The sequence below is a fragment of the Chelon labrosus genome (assembly GCF_963514085.1).
Source record: "Chelon labrosus genome assembly, chromosome: 22".
Classification (NCBI taxonomy): domain Eukaryota; kingdom Metazoa; phylum Chordata; class Actinopteri; order Mugiliformes; family Mugilidae; genus Chelon; species Chelon labrosus.
The window spans coordinates 8,862,555-8,886,677 of record NC_140355.1 but is presented as its reverse complement, the minus strand read 5'-3'; the positions used below and the strand labels follow the sequence as shown (position 1 = coordinate 8,886,677).

Below are 24,123 nucleotides of genomic sequence, written 5' to 3'. Positions count from 1 at the left end.
CAGATACGTGAGCGATATCCTGCCACCTAAATCTATGCCAGAAGGACAATAGCTTTAGTTTCTAAAATGTCAAACTTTTAAGCCTTTAATGCTAGATTGGGGGTTCGTGATGAATAAATAACGTTACAGTCACATTAGCAAACCAAATTAAGCATTTCTCATGTTCACGACGAGGATTTTAAAAGTCAGCAAGAGTGCACACCGCATCATTGTGCCAGTACACATTTATGGTCAAGTCCTGGATGATCAGCTCGAATCAACTTCGAAATCATGTTGTGCTTTTTTTTTTTTCACTCCACAACCTCTTAAAGCTGATTGAGCAATCACAGTCGGCTTTGCGCCGAGGAAAGTTAATGCTGCTTCAGACAATCAGCACCAAGCCTCTTAGTTCAAAAATATCTGAACAAGCATCTGAAAATAAATCCTCTTCTAAAATTGTTTCAGATTATATGCTGTTGTTCGTGTAAATGTGCTTCTCCAGTAAAAATGTATACAGCAACGCTGTGCTGCAATGACATGGTGCAGTTTTTTTTTTTGAAACCAATTTTCTCCATTTGTTTAGTTGTGTATTTATTAATTATATATTAACCAAAAAGACAAAGCTGAAACAAGGGTAACTGGACTTGTTTGAGGTTTCTTGAAGACTTTCACCATTCAGCAAACCATTTGTGGGTGACTCCCACCTGAAACTCACATGACTAGGATCAGTAATGACCAGATTCTCACCTGTAATTGGAGGAATTAGTTTTGATCCTTCTTTTTGTTGTTTGTTTGTTTTGTAGAATGAACGATACTCTAATGACCCATTAACCGAGACTGATTTAAGGTGTGAACGGGGGTGAAACTTTTTGAACTTTAACTGAATGACAAATTATCTCTCAGACCACCACCCCTGTGCAGAGAGGGATTTTCATTATTACATATATGGTGTCCAAGGAAGCATTGAGAATCTAAACTCACTACCAGTCATTCAGAATTTAAAAACGCTGCTTGGATCGAAGACATTTTGATACAGCAAGAAGAGCATATATAACGTGTCTTCCACTTCCAACTTCCTGTACCCTCTGTTGTGTCATCTCCACGGTAGGTTTATGGCCATTCGTTCTGATTGCTCTACTGCTTTACCCAGAGATACAGCGAACGACGCCTGGCACTCTTCCACCAAACCCTTAGGTAATCAGTGAATTCCTCAATGACATAATACTTCCTGTGCGCTTTTAAAATGCCTTTTCAGGTGTCAGTTCTGCTGGCAGGGAACTTGACTTTGGTTCTGTTACTGAATCGGGGCACGAGGCCCAGAATGTCAACACAGAGTGCTGACGTCAGGGGCAGACTCTGAGGGACAGCTTTACCCAGCATGCTTTGCCAGAAGCAATTCTGCAGTCCTCATAAATATTGAACGGTTATGAAAAGAGAGAGAGAGAGAGAGAGAGAGAGAGAGAGAGAGAGAATGAGAGAAGCATCACAGAGCTGCAGGAGAGGTGAGAGGGTGCAGGAAAGAAAGAGGGGGCTTTAAAGTAGTAATGACAAGAAACGAGCGGAGAGGAAGTGTAGTTGAGCAAACGAAGAAGTGCTCGTGAATTCGGGAGTTCAGGGCTGCCTCACCCTGTCACTTTATTGTCCCTCACTGTCTCTCTTCTGTTCTGTGCTCTAGGCAGAGGCACTCTGAACGGTAATGGAGTAGTAAAGAAATGATGGAGAGACAGAACCAGGTAGAAGCACAAATTTAAAGGCAAAATGTCCTCGTCCTCCACTTGAACAAATAAAAAAAGATAGAAATGTTTGCATTTGTAACACAGCTGCAGACTGGGTGATTATTCTCAGTGGAACTAGATTATGAAGAAGTAGACTGAGAAAGTTAAAATGAAAAGTAATGAATTATTTAGCTGAGAAGATGTGGTGACAGTGTGTTTGGATGTTTTTTCCTCAAATAGACAAAATAGAGACACAAATGATAGAGCGTTTTTGTCAGTATGGTGTTATAGTTTGATATGTACCCCCGAATAACATTATGATAGCAGACGGTCAGTCATGTAAACTGTGTGTATACAAACATGTGTAGAGTAAGTATGGACCTCCTTTCTCCCACTGTCTGTTTTTCAATGTTTTATATATGTGTGCATGCTGCTAGACTTCTCCATGCCCCCAAAATCAGCATGCGTGCGTGTGTGATGTGCATTCAGTTAGACATCAATATATATATAAAAAAATAAGCAAAAGCATGCTTTGATTGTAATGGGTTGCAGAAGCAGTGGCCTGACAGAGGCTATAAATATTTCAGAGGCTCTGTTTTAGCACACAGAAAGAGAAGACAACAGGAAGATCCTCGTTTTGATGTGTCTCATCGTTTCAAGAGGAGAGAAGTATTTGCTGCAAAAAATATATATTCATCCGGGCGGATCATTTAATCATTTATTCAGTCTTTTTCAACGTTTTTTATTTTTAAGATAAAGGGCAGCTAAGCTTCTGATGAACCCTTTTGTCGACACAGACTGGTCGGCTGAATTAGGCCAGTGTTAGTTTTACTACCTCATAAAAAAAAAAAAAGTGAACTTGGCAAGAGAGGAAATAACATGCTTCCACACCCTTGTTCATCACCATTTCAGCTCCTGGATGGTTGATTTGCTCTGGCGTGAACTCTGTTCCGGGATAGAGACCGGTTTGAGAGGGTGGTCTCAGCCCGCTTGCAGCTGCTCCATGGAACGGTTTGTTTACTATGCGAACAGCGATATGACCTGCTCTTTATACGCTTATAATCATATTACCAAGCCGTTTATCTGATGTGGAATAGCTAGCTGTACAACTTCTCCTTTAAAATTGTCTTCCAGCAGCAGTGCACTTTCTCATGAATATCTCATTAAATCATTGTTTCCTACATGTAGGCTAGGTGCTTGATTAAACCTGACATATTGATTATATGTGTAGGATTGGTACATGGACCACAGAACGGCAATATATGTCAGCTAACATACTTTTTGATTTGATTATTTCGTTGTTCCCTGCAATCCGATTGTTCCTGCAGTTATGACCAATCACAAAGCTGTTTGCAAGAGCATCTCAGAACTTAATCTCGACTGCTTTGTCTTTAACTGAGGTTAAATCCAACATTGTAACAGTATTGTATCAATTACTCCCTGAATCGGGAAATCACCTTTAAACATTAGCTGATTTAACCCATTCAGGCCTAAATACTCTTCTATAAACCCCCTCTCAAAACCTGAGGTTTTTCAGAATATGTCAACACTTAAACCTTAATTTCTCAGGCTCTGTAGCAGATAAAAACATGAGATAAAAAGCATTTGACAGCTTACTTCTTTGGCTTTCAACTTGACTGACTTGCTAGGGCATAATCTTCAAATGCATTTTTTTAAAAAATCAATAAACTCCAAAAATTTTGAAAATTTTGAAAATCAGTAAAGATCTATTTTTTCAATTACTTCGTCAATATCACTTCCTTCACTTGAGTCAGCCGTGACGGATCGCTAGCACGGTGTTTAAAATTTTCGATCAAAACATACTCCACGTGTAGGCTTATTTCGACCAATCACAAAGCGTTTTATTAGTCACATGAGTTTAAAAAAGCATCTCTGTCACTCACCCAAGAATATTTCAGCCAATCACAGTGCATATAATTGGCCATGTGCCTCGAAAAAGACGACAATGCTCAAAATGACACAGACGCGTTTGCCGGCCTTAATGGTAACTACGCATAGATGCGTGATCCGGTCTTAAAGGTAAACACGCACAGATGCGTGATCCTGTCTGAATGGGTTAAGCTGATTAGCAGTTCCCAGGCTGTTGCTGGGGCTGTGATTGTGCAATCTATACTGGGTGCCTGCAGTACTTCTCTGTGGCATTTGTTTGACAGTTTGGAACAAACTCCACTGGTTGATATAAAGTATCTATTTGTCACAAGCAGAACAGATTTTCTTTAAAATTTCCAAAAGTCACTGCAAAACATGCTTGTCATTGTTGAATTTTGCTTTCTATGACAATTAAATTAAAGCATCGAGGTTGTAAGAGTATCAATCCATCAATCCTGGATCAACTCCCACTCTGTAGAGTCTGCGGGGCTTTATTGATTTTTCATTCTCGGGGCTGTGACTTCATCTTCCCAGGCGTAGGCACGCTCTCACATTGAGCTACACTTTCCTGGGTGGAAATGTTTGACTACGCCACCTTTAATAGTGAGATGATGCTGCTAGCGAAATTTGCATGTTAAATATTTATTATTAAAATAATTTCTAAAGGATTTAGTCACTCACTGTGTTAGTAAATGTTTTAAAATCCTTCAGACTGACGTGAAGACAGCGGCAGCTTTCAGTTTTCACGGACGCACAAAAGAACCCAGTGAAGCATTTATCAGTGATTGTACAAGAGGAAACAACAATACCCAACAAATAAGATAATTAATTGAATTAAGCTGTCAGACTTTCGTTTGATCTTCTTTTTTGTGTTCCCTCATCAGCATTCATCACACTTTTATTTGACCAAAATTATTATTAAGTTTCTTTTAATTGCAGGACCATACTGCACAATATACACTACAGCACATTGCCCAATCCATGTGCAGTCACACTTTCCTCAGATCAGGGTCTGGTGAAAGTCTTACAGCTGCGCTCCGGTTTGTTTTAACTGATGGAATCATTTATGGAGGTTGACACCCTCTGCGTTGTCTGTAATGAAATATATAGTTAAGTCTACCTCTAGATCCAATTCTCCAGTGTATTGTGTTGATTCGTGTTTTCATGTTTTTTCATGGGGGTCTTTCTGCAAAGAAGAAGTGTGGAACCATGTGGAAAGAAGAAAAAACGACAGTGTTATTATAAGCGATAAATGAGATGACTTGTTGTAGTGTGTCCCTTTCCTAAACAATGCAGATGTCACCAGTCATCCTGCCAGGTGTGGAGGTTCCTTTCTCTTTGTCTCAGCAGAGGAGGAAGTCACGAACACAGTGTCTCAGTAGAATAACACCTGGTACTGACGTGTGGATGTATATTCCTGCTCATATGTTCTATGCTTTTTGTTGCACTCATCACTTTGAGACGCATTTGACAGCAAGGGCTACTTTTTGTCCTGCTGTCGTGGCCTGAAAATCATGTCAAGCTCTGCGTGCATATCTGCCTTGTACTGTGGGACTGTGCGTTGTTACATTTAGTGCCTGGCCCTATTTTTGTGTGTGTCTACGTTTGCTTAGGAATCTGTCTTCTGCGGTAGAAGTGGGTCTTTGTTTAAACCCAAGAGGTTTCATTACTGTGATCCATCTCCCTCCCTGTTGGTGCCAGCGCTAACGCACTGTGGCGTCTTTGCAGCTATTTTTAGTTTTGGTTTGCGTGAGTGTGTTTTAGATTTGTCGATTTGTCTTCATATGCGTTTTCTTCTTATCATTATCTGAATGAGTCTCGTGTTGATGACAAAGATCCACCATTTTTACACCCCGACACAGTAGTCGGTTAATGTCCACCAGTATTTATCACACTAAACACGCTGCCTGAGCTCATATGTCATTGGTAACCTGTGCTACCAACCTTTAAGCTATGGTACATCTACGTGTCTGACACAGCATAAACTCTTTTATCAAGATATTAAGATATCTTTACTTCTCTTTGCATCTCATTTGTATCTTCCTTTCTACCCCATCCCCACGCAATTATTACTTTTAATTAGACTGTTTGATGAAGGGTTCAGTAGTTCTTGGTGAAATTAAGTTGTCAGATATTATGGAGTAAGTATGCACTCAGTTGCCAGTTCATTAGGTACACTAGTGAAAACGAATGCATCAGTCCTTCACTAAATCCCTCCTCATGACTGTTATAATGTTCAGTTTATGTTGAAACAGCCTCAGAAGGGTGTTAATTCAGCTGTATGATCATTATAGAAGGTGGTGCTTTGTGGTGCTGTTAAACAGGATTCAGTTAAACACAATAGACACAATTGTCGGTACAACACGATTGAATAGTACTACAAACCACAGCCTCCAAAATGAAAACACAGTTAAATCAGCAGCTCTCTCAGGTATTTGAAACACATGCTGAATGCCATAGTGTTCAGATTTAGTGCAGGACTAATTCACTGGCAAGCAAGAGTATGTTGTTTCTGAGCACACAAATCGCACACTGAATGAGATTTCTTCATTATGATCTGAAGCAAATAAGACTTAGTAAAACAAGCTAAATAATAATTCAAGGATGGATAACGTTTGTCTTTATTTTATTTCATTGTAAGTAATGAACAAATCTAACTTCAACAAATCTGGGCCTACTGTTTTAACATGGTAGTATTTCTAAAGGCACCTACACTGCAAAGGAGATGAGCTGCATGTTGAGCTGTAAGTAGAAGAAGGACTTGAAGTGACACAAGGAGTCCTTTCAAAATCAGAAGTGACAGGAGCTGTCACTACAATAAGTACACATATCCAACATTCTGCCAATGACTTCTGTCAGAGATGACCTGCAGTGCAGGGCTCAAAGGAGAAAGAAGTTGGCAAATGTAGAGCTTGAATTTGCCTTTGTTCACTCGCTCAAAAACACAACTGCCTATCATAGAGTAATCAGTAGTCTTAAAGCTAGTGTCCTGTACTGGATGCTCCTGAAGTGTGCTCGCACTCCCATAGATCATTAAATCACTTACACAGATGTGAAATTTATAAGTAACAGCTTATAGGAGAAGATATCTTGCTCTAATTAGCTTTACTTCTGCGTGACTCAGTGCCAAATGTTTTTTTTTTTCTTAAAGTATTTTCTCATCTTTTGATTAAAGAGGTGTTACACATCTTCTCATATGTGTATGTGCCGAGGTCGACTGAAAAAGGACCTTTAAAGGCAATTATAATCACGAGAATTTGGAGCGCAGAAAAACTGATGGCCCATTAGTTGACCTATACGATAACAATACAGCCAATATTTAGACAGGCTTTTTTTTTTTTTTTTTTCTTTGGCAAAACTTCAGTTGTCTTCAGTCCAGTGTATTAAAAATGCCTGTGTGTAATATAACTCGCAAACGTGTGCTCATAATTAACAAAAATGAGCACAAAATGCTGATGTACATTCCTGCGGTTTGCTCATCAGTGTTAATCTTATTATGAGTCTGTACCTTTCTTTCTTTTATTAATTCCACAAACTCAAAATGACCTCTTCATGAGGCTGTCTGTCGCTGTGAAAACGTGGCCTCACAGATGTGAATACATCTCCCACATTTAGAATGAATTATGAAGCTGTATTTTAATTTTTCATTAACTTCATCAATATGCAAATAGTGTATGGATATGCCGGATTAAAAGAGGTGGGTGACATTCATTTGCCTGAGTCGATTCATTTTACTTAAACAGTTCAGTGGATTTAAAGGTTTCCGTAGAGTGTGTGTGTATGTGTATTGAATGAATATACTGAATGTGATTAATTATAATGAATGCTCAGTCATTAACCATTCCTCATATTTTCTATGTGATATTGTAGTCTTGTGTTTTTCATTCTCGTAAGTGTTTAAAATTTGGCTACACATTTGTAACAGATTCACATTGATTTCCAACCTCCTAGTCAAAATCTTCTGTGTACATCTGTGTGACCATATTATCAAGGATTACATGTTATGCTGCTTCATTTAAACTAGTGTACATGCTGCTTTATCTGTTTGTACGTGTCTGCCATTAACTGTCCGGTCTTGTCTTGCTATTTTCTTGGCTGGTGTGTGTTGTTTTAGGCTCATGTGGCTCAGCGCTGACTTCTCCATCAGGTCAGTATTTTGGCCTCTGAGAGGTTTAGGCCGCAGCCTGAGGATTATGGCTCTTTAATAAGAGAGTAAATATGATGCTTACATATGAACGTTGTGCTGCTTATATCCTCCGCTGTTTTGTTTGTGTGTTTGCACATCGGCTGCAGCGGGGTTTCCAAAATGTCCCCTTCCTCCCTGTGTTAATATATCTCCTTATTTTGGAAGATGTGGACATTTCCCGCTACACAACATTTGTGTAGGAGTCGTATTTTTGAATATTTAAAGAGCCGAGTCACGTGTTGCACTGTCGTAGTTGTGCGTTGGTGGTGTTGTTGTTGCTTCTTTTTGTGTACCTGCCCCTACTGTGCCCAAGAAAACTGTTGTGTCGTGTCCTTGTTGTTTGTCTGTCTGTGCTGTAGCTTACACTTGTAGACTCTGCTGTGGTCTTTTGATAGTACCCATTTGTTTTACTGCACATTCAGACTCGTACAGTGTAAGTGTTTTTTGTATTTGTGGTGACCTCCCCCCTCCCATTTTACTCATAATTGTTTCAAAATCTGTCAGGGCTTATGTAGGCCCATGTAGACGTACAATGTAAATGGTAAACCATCAACTGAATGCAACGTATGTGTATGTAACTTGTAATTTAATCAAAATACTAATACGCACTGCAAACATGATGACAGTTTAATTGTCTAATCACTGGCTAAACGAACAGCATTTGGAGTTGTGCACCTGGAAAAAATGTTGCAAACTGAACACTTCAAATGGAAAATGTCCACTTTTAACTCTGAATGGAACATAGTGATATTGGCAGACAGTTGGGGCCATGACAAACCAAGCTGATGGTTGGGTATTTTCCAGTGTTGTGCTGTTGGTAAGGGTCTGTGTTTTTTCATTGTATACTGCACCATTGCCAGCAGTTGGACCCCTGTTTGGGTTTTCAGCTCAGAGAATTGTTGTATGACAAGAGACATGAAAGTGCACAAAGGTGGCTTTTGGCGTTTTACATCTTTATCTAATCTGAACATTGACATGCACAGATATTTTCACGACAGCATGATCATCTTGGATTGATAAACTGTTGATCATCTGATAAGCATGATTCAGGACAGCCCAGCTCTGTTCGCCAGTTTGTAGCTCTTCCTAGCTTCCTAGCCTCCCAGCTAATCCAGACACAGGCAGCGTGAGCCAACGTCACAGTCGGCCTTTGTTGTTGGTAGATCTTTGAAGACGGTTTTGTCACAAATTGCAGACGGACTTTGGTTATTTTTGTTCATGAAAATTTTTTATGGATAAAGAGTGTTACTGGTTTTTGCTGCCAAACATATCGTCACATTTTTTTTAAACTCGATTAATATGAGAGCTTTACATTAAAATTTAAACCACTGTCATCTTCCTGCTTTCTCAAACATTAAAAAGCAGTTTAAAGCTTAAGAAAATTGATGGCGTATGGAACTAAGCGTAGCTGTTAAAAAGTCATCTGGTAAATCCCAGTATTCAAGGCCCAAATTGTTCACAGCAGCTGCTGCTGCTGTCATTTGGTTGTGGATAAATGAATACTTGAAGGCCTTTTAAATCTTTTATTCTTTAATTCAGACTGTCAGACTGTGGCTGAGTACGGCCACAAAAGCAGGCACTAGTTGACCAAGGGTGAAAAACATTGTCTGGATGGGGTTTTTACAGTAGTAAAGCAGTTGTAAATGCCAAAGAAAACAGGATTTTGACAGTAGAACAATTATCTAGCTCTCTATGTGACTAACTGCAGTCTGACTTTTGATTTGTTGATACAAAGCATAACCACAGCACCAAGTACAGAGATGTTTGTTACAATCCTTAAGGGGCCTGTACACAATCATCAATCATAGAGCATTTTCCGTCACGATTCATTTTTGGTCACGATTTGTCCTTCTTTACGATGTTAAAATTGAAATTTGAAAACCTTCACAAAAGCAGCAAATTATATTTTTTCAACTCAATGCCAGTTTTCATGCAAATCAGTTTATTATTATGATGAAAGTCTTAACTACCAGAATCTTCTGAGGCAGTATATATGGACACGTGGGATACAGTTTGCAATTAATAAATGAATAAGACAATTGGAATAGTTTATTAACTCTCAGAGACAACAACAACACACAGCACAAAATCCTGCTAAACATGTATTAAAATAAAGTAGAAAATGTGAGCCAGAGAAACAAGGAAGCAACAAGAGAGAAGGAAAATCAGATTTAGATACAGGCAGGTTAGAGCCATAGCAATTGTACAGTATTGAGTGGTATTAAGGGATTCAATAATTTCATTATTTGGTATAACTGACAGGATGATTGGAAATCAAGTAGAACGTATAAAAGTGGAAAGTAGAAGAGTAGAGAGAAGAAAGAAAGGAAGGATCGAGGCTGTAGACGCACCAGTGGAGCAAGGAGGAATATAGATTCTAGCCAGACCGCAGCATGAACACAAACTGGTGGAAAATTAGTTTCTGGAAGGTGGTGCAACATTTTTCATTTTCTTCTGGATGCGGTCAGCTCGTGGCTCATACAGTGGTTGGCACACACGGAAAAAAAAAAAAACACGGACCAAAACTCATTAACATATCGGCAGTGATAAATGCGCATTGAAATCTGGTTCATGAAGCAGTGGGGAAGAGGAGGAGGGATGCAGGTGGAGACCAGCGTGATCAGTAATACAGTTCACGTTATGAACACGCCATAGAACATAAGAAGCTTCAAAAGAGTTAACTGTGAAAATACATATGGCTTTAGAATTAAAGTAATCCAGTCCAATCTGGCCCGCGGGATGAATTTGCAAAAATTACATAAAGACAATAACTACAGTTTCTTCAATAATTTGTCCACTAAGGGTCATGCTGTTTTAGTCAGAGTTGCGGACATAACACAAAACTAAACTTTAGACGTCAGCAATGAATCTCAAATGCGCTTATTTTCCTTAAAACATCTCAGGTTGCTCATTGTATTCAGCACCTTTACAACCCCAGGCTTTCCAGCTGTTGTTTATTCAGCTGAAACAAAATGCTCACACTTTTTATCTGCCATACGAAGGCACGCTGGCAAATTAGGCTGCTAACGTTTGCTGCTTTTTAGTTGTGATTTAGAATCTCGTAGATGCACGCATTACTCCAGCCCCACTGCATGCTTTGTTTCAGGTGCTGCCTCAGGTTTGTCGTGCTGCTGCGTTTAGTTTTAAACACCTTTTACAAACACAGCAGCTGTAACGCAGCATGTTGGACCCAAACTGAAACGTTCATTGTTTTGATTTCAACGTCTTCGGCAGCTGCGACTGACGTTGCTCCAGATAGTTGTTGACTGTCATAACTGAGACGACTCAAAGGAAACGCCACTGCCTCGCAACTCAGAACTGACTGGCGTTTGGGTGACAGAAAAATGAAGGAATAATCTTGATTCTTGAATTTTTCACATTATTCAAAAACTCAAATTCACGGAATTAATTCAATATATTACTTCGCCCTAACACAAAATATTCATATGTGATAGACAACTGTAATGTATAAAGCACCGACACACCGCATTGTTAGATATGAAAGCTACTCACTAATCACTGACTGTTTGAAGTCCTGTCTCTCAGTAGTCAGACACGGTGTTAGGAAGGAAGAATAAATAGGGAGTGGATGCCAGCCATACTTGTATAATATTTGCAGTATTTAAATGCACTTGTTTAACTCAGTCTTCAGCGTATCAGTTGCCAAATTGATGCCAACAGACTTGGAGCGCTCACTTCAGGAAAGGCTAATATAAAATGGTTTAGTCAACAATCGGACAACCATTTACTGTGTATAAAAACCTACAAACTCCAAATAACTGTGCCTTAAAAGTGTTTCAAAATGATCATCTGGCCCACATGGAGACGAGTGGAGATTAGATGTCACGAGAAAATAACAGGGATAAATGAGAATAAAGTTTTTATCTAAGGTACAGAGAAGAGGTGACTGAAAAGAGAGTGAGGACGTAGTCTAAAGACCAAAAAGTAAATTATTTGTTAGATAAAATGCACTGTATGGGTCATTAACAACCGAGAACATTTTCTCCTGACTCACTGACACAAGTGTGTTGAAGAAGAAAAAAGAAAATGTCTCATTCATTTGAAAAGGGCAGGCATGTCTTTCAGCATTCAAGTATAATTAAACCACTCGGGAGTAGCCGCTCAAATAGATACGCAATGTTATCGGTGACAGGGGTGGAGAGAGGGTCAGGAGTACAGAACGCCTCGCAGTATTTCCTCTTCAGGGCATTGGAAACATCTCATTGTGCAGGTCAGTTGTATTACACTATTGGCTGATGAATGAATTCAGAGGTGGGCGTCCAAACACTGACACACAACCGAGACGCAAACCACAGGAGCTTTGCTGCCTGAGATCAGACAGGCAGACAGCGGGGCTCGTGGCGTAGTGTGCTGTGAATGCCTGCCAAACTCTCCGAGTGGGCGACACTCGACTGGAAGGAGTCTGACATTTTAAGCCTCTTACAGAGGGCAAGAGAATCAACGGGTGTATAGTGGTATCATATCACCTGCACACTGCCTCGTGCCTTGCCTTAAAGCGATGTTATATTATTATAATGGATTAAGAGATGTAACCTGACTGGGGCTTTTAGTGTAACTACATCCTGATATCGAGAAGTTCTGGATAATGCTGAGGGAACAGTTAATATTTAGCAGGTATCTGTGTGTATTTATAGCATTTGTTCACGTTTCCGATCTATTTGTGTGGGTACAAATGTGCTGTTTGTAACCTTGGCGGTGGATTGAATGTGTTTTTGGCCTGAGCACTTATTTATGCATCACATGCGAGTAAGAAATGCAGCGTTGTTGATCTGTATCCTCTCCTCTTCGTTCTTGCAGGCCGATGCAGCCACCAGCTTTCTGCGCGCAGCTCGTTCGGGGAACCTGGACAAGGCTCTGGATCACATCAAGAATGGCATCAACATCAACACATCTAATCAAGTAAGATGTTTCAGTCAGCTCACTAGAAGAGCTATCCTAAAATGTGTTTGTGTGTCAGAGGGAGGGGGGGGGGAAGATGCCACCCACAGATTTCAATTAGCCAAACACCTAATTAAATCACGGCACATATTAGAATCAGTTACCATGTTTAATTAGTATTCACAGTAGTTAACAAAGATAGCAGCGAGTTGGTCTTAATCGTTCAATTGAAAATCAGTGTTGTGATGAACAAAAACGGTTAGACATGAAAATAAATTAACTTGCATACTAATCACTTATAACCTTTATATTCCTTTAGATAAACCAAGAATTGAGATGACATTGAAGCAATAAAACTCCTAGTATAATGGAAAAAGTGAAAGGTTACTATTGAACCCATGGTTGTAATAACAGCTTACCAGGGCGAGAGAACTTTATTGCTGGTGCTGTTAATGTTTCTCCGGAGAAATTTCCAGCAGCTCAGGTCTAGATAATATTTCTTATATGACGGGGCAGAAATTCATGACACTTTTTATGCTCCTTTCTGTCAGACCGCCCTCCAGAACTGTTCATTACTCACCCAGGGACAGTGTATTAGAAACAGTTTCCTGTCTGATTGCACTGGCACAGTTTTTTGTACAATATATACACCGATCAGCCACAACTTTAAAACCACTGACAGCTGATGTGAATCACATTGATCATCTTGCTCCTGGCATTCTTGCGTCTGTTACTTAGATGCGTACCACCTCCTTAAACCTTGCTGCTGACCAAGCACCTAATCCACTGCATCAACACTTCCCGATGGCAGCGTCCTTCCCTAGCACACTTCAAAATTTGCTTAGAAAAAAACATGAAAAGCAGCCCAAGGTGTTGACCCTACCCCCAAATTCCCCATGTCCAACTTATGCAGTGTCTGCCTCTCTCCTCGATCCACAGGCCCTGTGGTAAAAAAAAAAAAACTGGACATCCTCAAAAGGCCTGTGTCCATTCCCCTATGAGTCAGTGCTTTGGAAGCACAAGAGAGACCACAATATTAGGGCAGTGGTTTTAATGTTGTTGCTAATCGGTATACACCATTATGACGACCTTCCTAATATTGTGTAGGTCTCCCTTGAAGAGAGGGGCCTCTGTTGATCAGGCTTGTTCCAGTGCATCCCACAGACACTTGATTAGTTTGAGATCTAGTGAATGTGGAAGCCAGGTCAACACCTTGTGCTGTTTTTTGTGTTTTTTGTGTGTGTGTCTGTGTCAGGCTGCATCCTGCTGGGGATGGCTGCTGCTGCCATCAAGGAGTGTCATTGCTATGGGGTGTGTGTGTCTGGTCTGGTCTAGGTGGGTGGTACATGTGTCTAAGTAACATCCACATGAATGTCAGGTCCAAAGGTTTTCCAGCAGAACATTGTATTGTCACAAGATGGTCATTGTTAGTTACTACAATACAGTAAGTATTGTTCGACCAGTTAGCCTCATTCTTTTGCTTAGACCCTGACAAGCAAAATGTCTCATACCTTTACATAATGGTGGTCTCAGACTACAGAAGTTTTGGGTTCCCTTAAATGTTACAGATGCCTAATTGTTCCAGATCCACTCTTACACCTGCCTAGCCACTCTAAGATTCATCAGGGCCGCCCTGATTAATATCAGCGTTCATGTTTGAGTGTCATCTTTGATGTTTACGATTTAAAATCTGGATGATTGCATCAGTAGTTCTGCCAATAACTAGAGAAAGAAACTAGTCTACAAGGAAGCAAAGCAGCTGGCTGTGTTTTCATTCAACAGTAAGCATCCTAGCCAGTTGGTCTTTTAGACAAATACTTGAATGCACCACATACAATAATTTCACCCTATTCTCAATACAATGCTGTTTTGCAGAATCAGCAAAGGATGTGAAATTAAAAAAAAAAGACCAAGAAGAAAATTAAACATTCATGACTCATAGACCGTTTGATTCTTTCTCTTTGTGTCAAGTAGTGTACATTAATAATTGAGTATATTAGATTATAGTTCAATCTCCAGCCCCGCTGTCTGCTCTGCTCCCTTACACCTTGTTGCATCAGGAACGCAACCCAACCAATCCAGACAACAGAATATCTTGAGTCACAGACATGAATGTGCGGGTTTTGGACACAAATACACGTTCGTCGGTCAGTTATTATGGTCAGGGTGGCTGTGCAGTGGGTTGATGATTGGTGAAAGGGTACACAAGTGATTCATACACAGACAGATCACTGATGTGTGAAGGTAGTCTGAACAACTGATGCAACAGGAAGTGTACATTTACGTTTTATATGGAGGTAAAGATTAAGATCTGTAATAATCTCATTTCATACACACAACTGTTTTTGCAATGGCGCTAAATGTGGGTTTCTAATATGATTCATCTCCGTCTTTTCTTTTTTTTACGATTGAATTCATTGCATCTTACTCAGGGCTGGGACTAGGGACGAGATGGTATTTTTCCATGTGATTTATGTGATTCTGCAGCTATAAATTGTCCTATAGCTACAGGCCTGAGGGGTGTTGCTGGTTCTCTTACTCTCCTCTTCTTTTCACTTGCATTCACTGAGATGTCTAACTACTTTCCATTGTTAGGTGATTCCCGGTGTGTTGGTGCATGAAACTTCCCATCTGTATGTGTTGATGGGCATCGATGCTAATATATGTGTGTTAAATGATTAAAACCTCATTGTGTCTCTGGTAGAGTCACATGTGTACACAGTACACATTCCCAGAGTGTGTAATTACCACTGATCACGTTTCCGAACACTGCGCGCATGCTCTCAGAGGGCCTGTGCTACCCTTTTGAAATGAGTGACATTGCAGTATGATGGGAAGCCTGAGAATGGTGTTGATCACTGAGACTCCTGGTGGTCAGATTGGTAACTGCAGGCAGGCCGCAGCTAAGACTTGACTAATTCAGTGGGTAGCCAGCCACAGAGACAGACAGACAGACAAAAAGACAGATAAAAGAGTTGTCTGCCAGCCCCGTCGCCTTTCTCCTTACTCATCAGTCTCGTCTGATTGTTCATTTTGCTCCGCCTGCTGTCGCTGTGGGTTTATCAGTTATTTTTAGAGCTACAGTAACTACACAAGTGATGTTCTGCACGGTAGGAGAACATGGGCATATGTTGCAGTGCTTGCAAGGGCAAGAGACTGAAGGATACACGTTGTCTCCCTCCCTCATGCTTCCTACGTTTATATCAGTGGACTCACTTAAAACAGTGGGAGCTTGGTAGTTTGGTCATGTCAGACCAGACCAAAGACATTTTACTCTGGTTTCTCCGACCACTGAAGGAATAGCAAATTTGCGCGGTTCTAAAAGGTCATGAAGTACTCTCATGTCAGGGGCCGTGGCCAAGACACTTATGATAAAGGCCAAGCAGAGGACAGTGGAACAAAGGTTGTCATGTGCGATAAAATACAGAAGATACAGGAAATCCTATGTCTAACAAGAGTTCATGATTAGAAATGATTAGTTTGTTGATATATTGAGCCGGTAGCAACATTTCAATGAATGTTTCATGTTTGCTCTGCTCTGACTAAAGCACCCAAATCTCTCCTTCTTCTTCCTAAGAATGGTCTCAACGGGTTACACCTGGCCTCTAAAGAAGGTCACGTCAAAATGGTCTTGGAGCTACTACATGCCGGCATTGAACTTGAAGCGACCACCAAAGTAAGTTGTTCTCTCTGCATTGCTTGCAACTTAACTAAAATGAATGAAGCACTTTAACAGCTGCACCGTCCAGACACCTGTTGTAGTTTTTGCTGCCTTAGCTCAGGGCTGGTTCAGTCAAACTGTGACTAAAGAGACCACTTGAGCATTCATGAGCTAATCTATCACCTGTAAGCGCAAAAACTTAATAAGATTACAGAGGAGCCCAGGGGCTGCAGTAAAACTTAAAAAATACATTTAATATCGGAAACGCTTCTAGATTAAGCTAACTGCAAGTGATCAGCACTGACCCAACAGAACTGGATGATCTAAATGTTTAACAGAGGTGTACAGCATACATTATTCCCTATGGAGGTTTCAGTGTCATAAGGGACAGAGACAGGCTGGGTTTTGTTCAGCGTCAGTGCTAACTGTTAATAAAACTGTGCTGCTTTTCTTTGAGCTTTTATCTTACATACAATACTCTAGATGCATTTCACCGCTGAGTTCTCAGCGTGGGGATCTAGGCCAGTAGGCTGCAATAACTGTCCTCTCATTTGCTTTAATTTTCTTCTCTCCCCCTCCGTGTGGTTTCTCGTGTGACCTCCAGAAAGGGAACACTGCTCTCCATATCGCAGCGCTGGCGGGGCAGGAGAAAGTGGTGGCTGAGCTCGTCAACTACGGTGCCAACGTCAATGCCCAGTCACATGTGAGTCTCCACAACCTGTGATCAAAAGAAGGATGTATGAGACTGAATGTCACTTATTCCTCTGTGAAGAAGACTGTATATACGCGTGTGACTGTATGGCTGTATGTATGCGATTGTTGGTGTGCAGAATCTAAAACTCTTCCACGTTGTACAGTATATACAGATGTGTGTTTTCTCACATCTCATCTTTAACACGGGCTGAAGTGTGTATGTTTTCATATATGTAACTAGTATACATAATGTATGTGTGCCCTAACAGAAAGGATTCAGTCCTCTGTACATGGCAGCCCAGGAGAACCATTTAGAAGTGGTCAAGTTCCTGCTTGAGAATGGTGCCAATCAGAGTCTCCCAACTGAGGTATGTGTCTCATCAAATGGCTTAATTTTCAGTTTTTTAGGATGTTAGGAGTTTAGCAAATTAATACACAAAAAAATGATATACATTACATGGTTGGAATAGGTACAGTGGGTGAGATACAATCCTGCTATCAAGTAGTTTCATCTGTTATTGAGCCCTTTTTGTTTTCATGAAACTGCAAATGCAATTCGTGACATTACGGATCATCTTTCAGTCGAACACAAGGCCCTCTTCAAGCTGTTTGTTTGTTATGTACATTTTGACTTTTTTCCTAATAATGTGTTAATAATAGAACATTTCCGATTAAAAAAAGATAAATAAGTACATGTTTCTTTTCATAAAACTTGCACTTGAATGTTTTTTATATATCACAAACAAGAACAGTCAGGCGTTCCACTCCAAAAATATAATATCCCATGGTTTCAAATCCATCTCCCTTTACCCTTCCTCTTCTTTATTGCTTTTTTGTTGTTGTTTTCACTCCTTACCGACCCTTTTCTTGCTCACTAACCTCTTAAAAATAACAGGCCCCAGGGAATATGTTGTTACTGTATTTTGGAAAGCCTTCTCCCACTCTGAATCAAATTTGAAAAACTGTTTATAGGAGCAAAAGCCTCATGGTTGAAACTGTGTAAACTATTTAAATGTGTTAATGCTAAGACTTTTTTTGGGGGGAAGAAGTGAATGTTAAGAAGTTAATCCTTGGAGTCAATTATTCTGATCTCTCTAACTCTCCCTCTTTTTCTCTCATCTGCTCTCATCTCAGGATGGCTTCACTCCCCTGGCTGTGGCCCTCCAGCAGGGCCATGAAAACGTTGTGGCGCTGCTCATCAACTATGGCACCAAAGGCAAGGTTCGACTCCCCGCGCTGCACATCGCTGCACGAAACGACGACACTCGCACCGCTGCGGTCCTCCTGCAGAATGACCCCAACGCTGATGTTCTCAGCAAGGTATAAATTAACTGAGATTGAGAAAAATATGTTGCCTCTGTAGTATTTTCACTTGAATGGAAATGATTCAAATGCAAGACACATCAGGTTAAATCCAACTTAAAATCATCCAACAAAAGGAAATACCAGATAATCCAAAAATGAAAAACACCAGAAGCGAGACACAGGAAACTCAATAGTAAAACCAAGAAACAGGGAGCAGAATAATTTGAGACAGAGAAAGACGACAGAGATCATGGGAACCTGATAGATCAGGGGGCCGGCCCAGAGGCACGGCAGACAGGAGGTGAAAGCCGCCGGGAGGCCGGCAGCTAGACCGGTGACTCTCTGGAGGCCTGGCTGCGGTCGGAAGCAAAAATCCTCCAGGGGCTCTTAGGGAAAGCTTTTTTGTTTGTCTGGAGCAGAAGAGGCTCAGGCGGACCCTGCAGCAGAGAACCCTGCCAGACAAGCCACACCCTGAAGTAGTGTCCAGCCTGCCGACTCTGGAGAGATGTCATCTGACCCTGGACCTGGGGAGGCATCTATCGACCCTGAAGCCAAACACATCTCAAAAAAATAAGGCAGCAACAATGAAGTGTTTGTGTGAATTAAACAAATCTGTATTGTTTGTCTCTTATCAAATACTGCACATCTTAATGCACTAAACAGTTAGATGTAAAAATAACTAGATAGTAGTAGTCCTACTTGACTTATACTCACATGATCCCATTGTGTGCCTTTTCTCCGTAGACTGGTTTCACGCCTCTCCATATCGCAGCTCACTATGAGAATATGAGCGTAGCCCAGCTGCTGCTGAACAGAGGAGCCAATGTAAACTTCACCCCCAAGGTCAGTTTATCACAGATACTGAGTGAAAAAAAATATGTCAGAGAAATTTGAAATATTTCATCAACAGGAACGGTTAGTCTCCGTTGTTATACCGCTGCAACAGTTTCCATTTCACATGTGTCTTGTTGAAAGACTTGAGTAATGATCACGGATTGTGATGAATGATGCAGCTGACACATTTATCGTCCCCGCCTCACTAGAATGGCATCACGCCCCTTCACATAGCCTCCAGGAGGGGCAATGTGATGATGGTCAGACTCCTGCTGGACAGAGGAGCTCAGATTGATGCCAAAACAAAGGTACTGTTCAGATGCTTATGCATGCTTAACATCCTCCCAAACTATACTGGATCATGTTTTGAGTTACCAGTCTATCTCTTCCTTCACACGCCTCTCTGTAGGATGAGCTGACTCCCCTCCACTGTGGAGCCAGGAATGGTCATGTCCGTATTATTGAGATCCTGCTGGAACACGGTGCTCCCATCCAGGCTAAAACCAAGGTAGATGGATTCAATGGTTTTTGCTGCCATCATCAAAGTTTCCTGTTATGTACAGATTCTGGTTGTGGGAGACTGCAGATCCTAACTACTGAGTGAATCAGTCAGTCAGTGAAAGATAACAAATGACCAAGAAACCTTAATCTAACTTAGGCAAACTTTCCAAAAATCAAAATGGCTCATCTTTCTTTTTACTGAGCATCCTAGAGCCTCATCAGCTTTAGATGTGCATATTTAGCAGATATTATTGCCGCAGGATTATCTGCAAGTAATTTTAGAACATTGTGTTGATTATATCCACTCTGGGCTTTGTTTCATGGGCATCAGAAACTAAATCTTATTGACTACGTGCTACATGCAGCATGTTACGTGAGCCAGGCTTTCTTTTTAACATTGGGAAATCAATCTCAATCGTCATTTTTTTCCTCCCCTCCTCATCCGTGCCTACTTTCTCTTTCCAACTTTTCCTTTTTACCGTGTTACTTCCTACAGAACGGTCTGTCCCCCATCCACATGGCAGCTCAGGGGGATCACATGGACTGTGTCAGGCAGCTACTGCAGTACAACGCTGAGATCGACGATATCACCCTGGATCATTTAACCCCTCTTCATGTAGCAGCCCACTGTGGTCACCACCGCATGGCTAAAGTTCTGCTGGACAAGGGGGCCAAAGCCAACGCACGTGCTCTGGTGGGTTATTGATTTGATTTCAAAATGGGCAAAGTCCTCAAGGTGGTACTTTGGACAATGTGTCCAATTGGATCTTCATGTTGTGAGGAGCTAAAGGCAACTGTCATTTTTATGTAAAGTACTTTAAAAGTCTTTTGTGTGTGAAATAAGGTCTCGTCACTTCGCTTCGCCTTCTCATTTAAATTATTGTTATAGCTGAGGGCTGAGCAAGATTATGTGTCTGTATTGTCCAGTTCATAATTTCCATTTGTATGCATGTAGCTGTGTTTTTGCCATGTTTAACGCTGAATGAAGGTCACCATATAATGTGTCCCTGCAAGGAAATCTGAACCGCATTTACAGCAGTTACAAATCTTCGGCATGTAACAGAAACTGTCTCATATTTTTAGAGAACTACAAGTTCAAAAAGCTTCAGGCCTGTACACGTTTGTTGTGAAGCTGTGAACTGTTTTTCTCTTGTGTCTCCAGAATGGCTTCACACCTCTCCATATTGCTTGCAAGAAGAACCACATGCGATCCATGGACCTGCTGCTAAAGCACTCAGCTTCCTTAGAAGCCGTCACGGAGGTGAGATGATGTGACCACGAGAGAAAGAGCCTGAAAATGATCCAAAAAAAAAAAACCCGTCTGTGATGGGAAAGATTTCACACAGACTTTTTCATGTCTGTTACTGCCTCTTATGTGCACACTGAAGGTGAAGCAGTGTTATGTGTGTGCGTTATGTACATGGTTATTAGAGTGCCTGACATCCATCTTAAAATTGACTTGAAAAATTGACAACAGTTAACAGGAAGTCATGTTGTCCTCTGCTGTCCAAACAACTGGCACCGTTACTTATAGCAGTCCTCTTCAGATCTAGCTAATGAACTAGAATCCCAGCTGTCTTCTTTGAAATGCATTGATTTTGAGTACTTATGACCTTTCCTCTCTGTCTGCATGTAGTCGGGTCTCACTCCTCTTCATGTAGCAGCGTTCATGGGCCATCTGAACATAGTGAAGAATCTTCTTCAAAGAGGGGCTTCACCCAATGCTTCCAATGTGGTGAGGAGCAAAACAAGTTTACTGCTATCGTTTTTCATTTAAGTCCATTTACTAGGGCTGTCAAACGCAACTTCCTTTTGCCACAAATTTTTTTCAACATGCAATTAACACATGTGTTCTGTTATTACGGCCTTGGCCTGCCCTGTAGTGTGGGAAATTAGGAAGTTATTAAAGTAGCAGTAATGCTGTGGAAAGCAAGCAGAATCATCAAATAAAAACAAAAACAGTGAAAAAAACAGTGAACTCTTTCAAAAAGTTCTTAAATAATTGTTATTAAGTATTCACAGGAGTACAAATTGAATTGGTTTTAGCAGTATCTAGTCATTGATAAATGAACTCATTTTGTATGTATATAAGTGGGGTACTGTTATGTTCTTTGAGTGACTTGTTTCCTGTATTTATCTACATCAGAAAGTGGAGACTCCTCTTCATATGGCCTCCAGAGCAGGACACTGTGAAGTTGCTCAGTTCCTGCTGCAGAACGCAGCACAAGTGGATGCAAAAGCTAAGGTACAACCTGTGCAGTCTTACTGTAGTCATCACCCAAAACGAATTCAGTGTTGGTATGTTTGCATCATGATACCATTTCATAACACTCAAAACCCACCTCAAGTGCGTTTATGTAACTGATTGGTCTGCGGACCAACAACCACAGGGCTCCTACCCTTTATCAAGTCCTGACTTCCTATGTTACTGATGCTACGTTAGACAAACATCCATTCTCATAGAAAAACAGAGTCTAAAAGTAACGTGGAGGCAAGATAACGTTAGCACCCGTGCTAACATTGGCAGGTATTGGAAGAATTACTAGTCTTTTCAGCAGTTTTCAGTTTTTACGCACGGTTATTTCCTCCACTGTACCCAAACTTGTCGGCTCTGTCTTCTTTAAAGAGCTACAATTACAAGTTTTAATGCTAACTAAGTCTACATATTCGCAGTATTTTTGTGTGGGAATGGACCAGTGGATTGCTTTTGTTCAGCGTCAGTGACACAGGAAGTCAGGACTTGATGAAAGGTAGGAGCCCTGAGGTTGGTGGTCAGCCAACCGATCAGAGGGCCAACAAGGGGTCAGTTGGCAGGTTTTTTTGGGTGACTGGTTGGTTTTGTTATTTCAGTCCCTTATGCTCTGTGCTATCTTATTTCATATATAAATCTATATGAAATGACCTCTGTCTCCCCGTTCTTTGTACTCAGGACGACCAGACACCTCTACACTGTGCGGCCCGTATGGGCCACAAGGAGCTTGTCAAGCTGCTCCTTGAGCACAAGTCCAACCCAGACTCGGCTACAACGGCAGGACACACACCCTTACACATCGCTGCACGTGAAGGACACGTCCACACCATTCGAATATTACTGGATGCTGGAGCACAGCAAATCAAGATGACAAAGGTAGAATAGAAGCCATGACGATTAATGCAATATTTCAGACTTGACTGGTCCACGACTACACATTATGTTTGATATTAGATTTGATAACTTTATGTTTGGAAACTTCCCACTGCATAAACTATAATTGTCCTATATGATGGCCACTTTTTTAAAATGTCCTCTTCTCATCCTCATTCTAATACACTTACTCAAAAACGATGTGGTATATAGTGTATGTTGTTTTGTCTTTTGAGCAGAAAGGTTTCACTCCCCTTCACGTGGCCTCTAAATATGGAAAGGTGGATGTAGCTGAGCTCCTTCTGGAGAGAGGCGCTAACCCCAATGCAGCGGGGAAGGTGAGACATTCTGTGCAGAAACATTAACGCACTCTTTCAAGGCTCGGAGGGGCAGATCAGCTTGAAAGCTTGAGAGATAAAATTATTAATAGACTGACTGATAGATTGCCATGGTATGTGTTTCATATATACATGTTTCTGTGTGTGTGTGTGTGTGTGTGTGTGGGGTTATATATGTGTCCGTGTGTGTGTGTGTGTGTGGTCAACAGAACGGTCTGACACCCCTTCATGTGGCCGTCCATCACAACAACCTGGATGTTGTTAAACTCCTGGTCAGCAAGGGAGGATCTGCACACAGCACTGCCCGAGTAAGATGCTCACATATGTGTGTGCACATGCTCACACAGGCAGGCCAACACAACATGCATGTCCACCATTGACAAACTTACAAAACGGGTCAAATGAGAGCGTGACACTCAAGCATACAGTGACTTACAGAGCAATGCTTGGACTGAAAAGGGCTCTCTTACAACACAATTCAGGTTTTAATGAGGAGTGTTAAGAGAAGCGATGTCCACTCTCGTTCCTGTCCGTATGTCCTTGTGTCTCTCTATGCAGAACGGCTACACTCCCCTGCACATAGCGGCCAAGCAGAACCAGATGGAGGTGGCCAGTTGTCTGCTTCAGAATGGGGCATCACCCAATTCTGAGTCCCTGCAAGGCATCACGCCCCTACACCTGGCTTCACAGGAGGGAAGGCCAGACATTGTGGCCCTGCTCATCTCCAAACAGGCCAATGTCAATCTAGGAAATAAGGTAGGATATGAGAAAGGATCCAATGTATCAGTCCCAGAGAGTGAAAGGTAGATTTTTCATCTTTGAGTTCATCTTTGAAAAATGTTAGATTGCCAGACTATATGCTATCCAGACAGTAGATAATCTGTTGTGGCGCAGTGCTCAGAGAAGCAGCTTGGGACCAAAGGGCCCTACCCAAGGGACACTGCAGAGTGAACTACTGTGTGGACGAATATCCCCATGAGGGACCAATGAAGAAATAA

General features: G+C 41.2%; 1 protein-coding gene across 1 annotated transcript in view; it reads left to right on the top strand.

The window, feature by feature from the left end:
• The window catches only part of ank1b (ankyrin 1, erythrocytic b), a gene marked incomplete at its 5' end in the record, with an annotated part of 70,270 nt that overhangs the window by 20,672 nt on the left and 25,475 nt on the right, over positions 1-24,123 (top strand). Inside the window, 16 exons of the mRNA XM_084571637.1 lie at positions 12,589-12,690; positions 16,247-16,345; positions 16,935-17,033; positions 17,293-17,391; positions 18,158-18,343; positions 19,073-19,171; positions 19,372-19,470; positions 19,572-19,670; positions 20,160-20,357; positions 20,826-20,924; positions 21,300-21,398; positions 21,810-21,908; positions 22,593-22,790; positions 23,024-23,125; positions 23,335-23,433; positions 23,684-23,881. Coding sequence (XP_084427763.1) covers positions 12,589-12,690; positions 16,247-16,345; positions 16,935-17,033; positions 17,293-17,391; positions 18,158-18,343; positions 19,073-19,171; positions 19,372-19,470; positions 19,572-19,670; positions 20,160-20,357; positions 20,826-20,924; positions 21,300-21,398; positions 21,810-21,908; positions 22,593-22,790; positions 23,024-23,125; positions 23,335-23,433; positions 23,684-23,881 — 1,974 coding nt within the window. The remainder of the gene's footprint in view (positions 1-12,588; positions 12,691-16,246; positions 16,346-16,934; positions 17,034-17,292; positions 17,392-18,157; positions 18,344-19,072; positions 19,172-19,371; positions 19,471-19,571; positions 19,671-20,159; positions 20,358-20,825; positions 20,925-21,299; positions 21,399-21,809; positions 21,909-22,592; positions 22,791-23,023; positions 23,126-23,334; positions 23,434-23,683; positions 23,882-24,123) is intronic.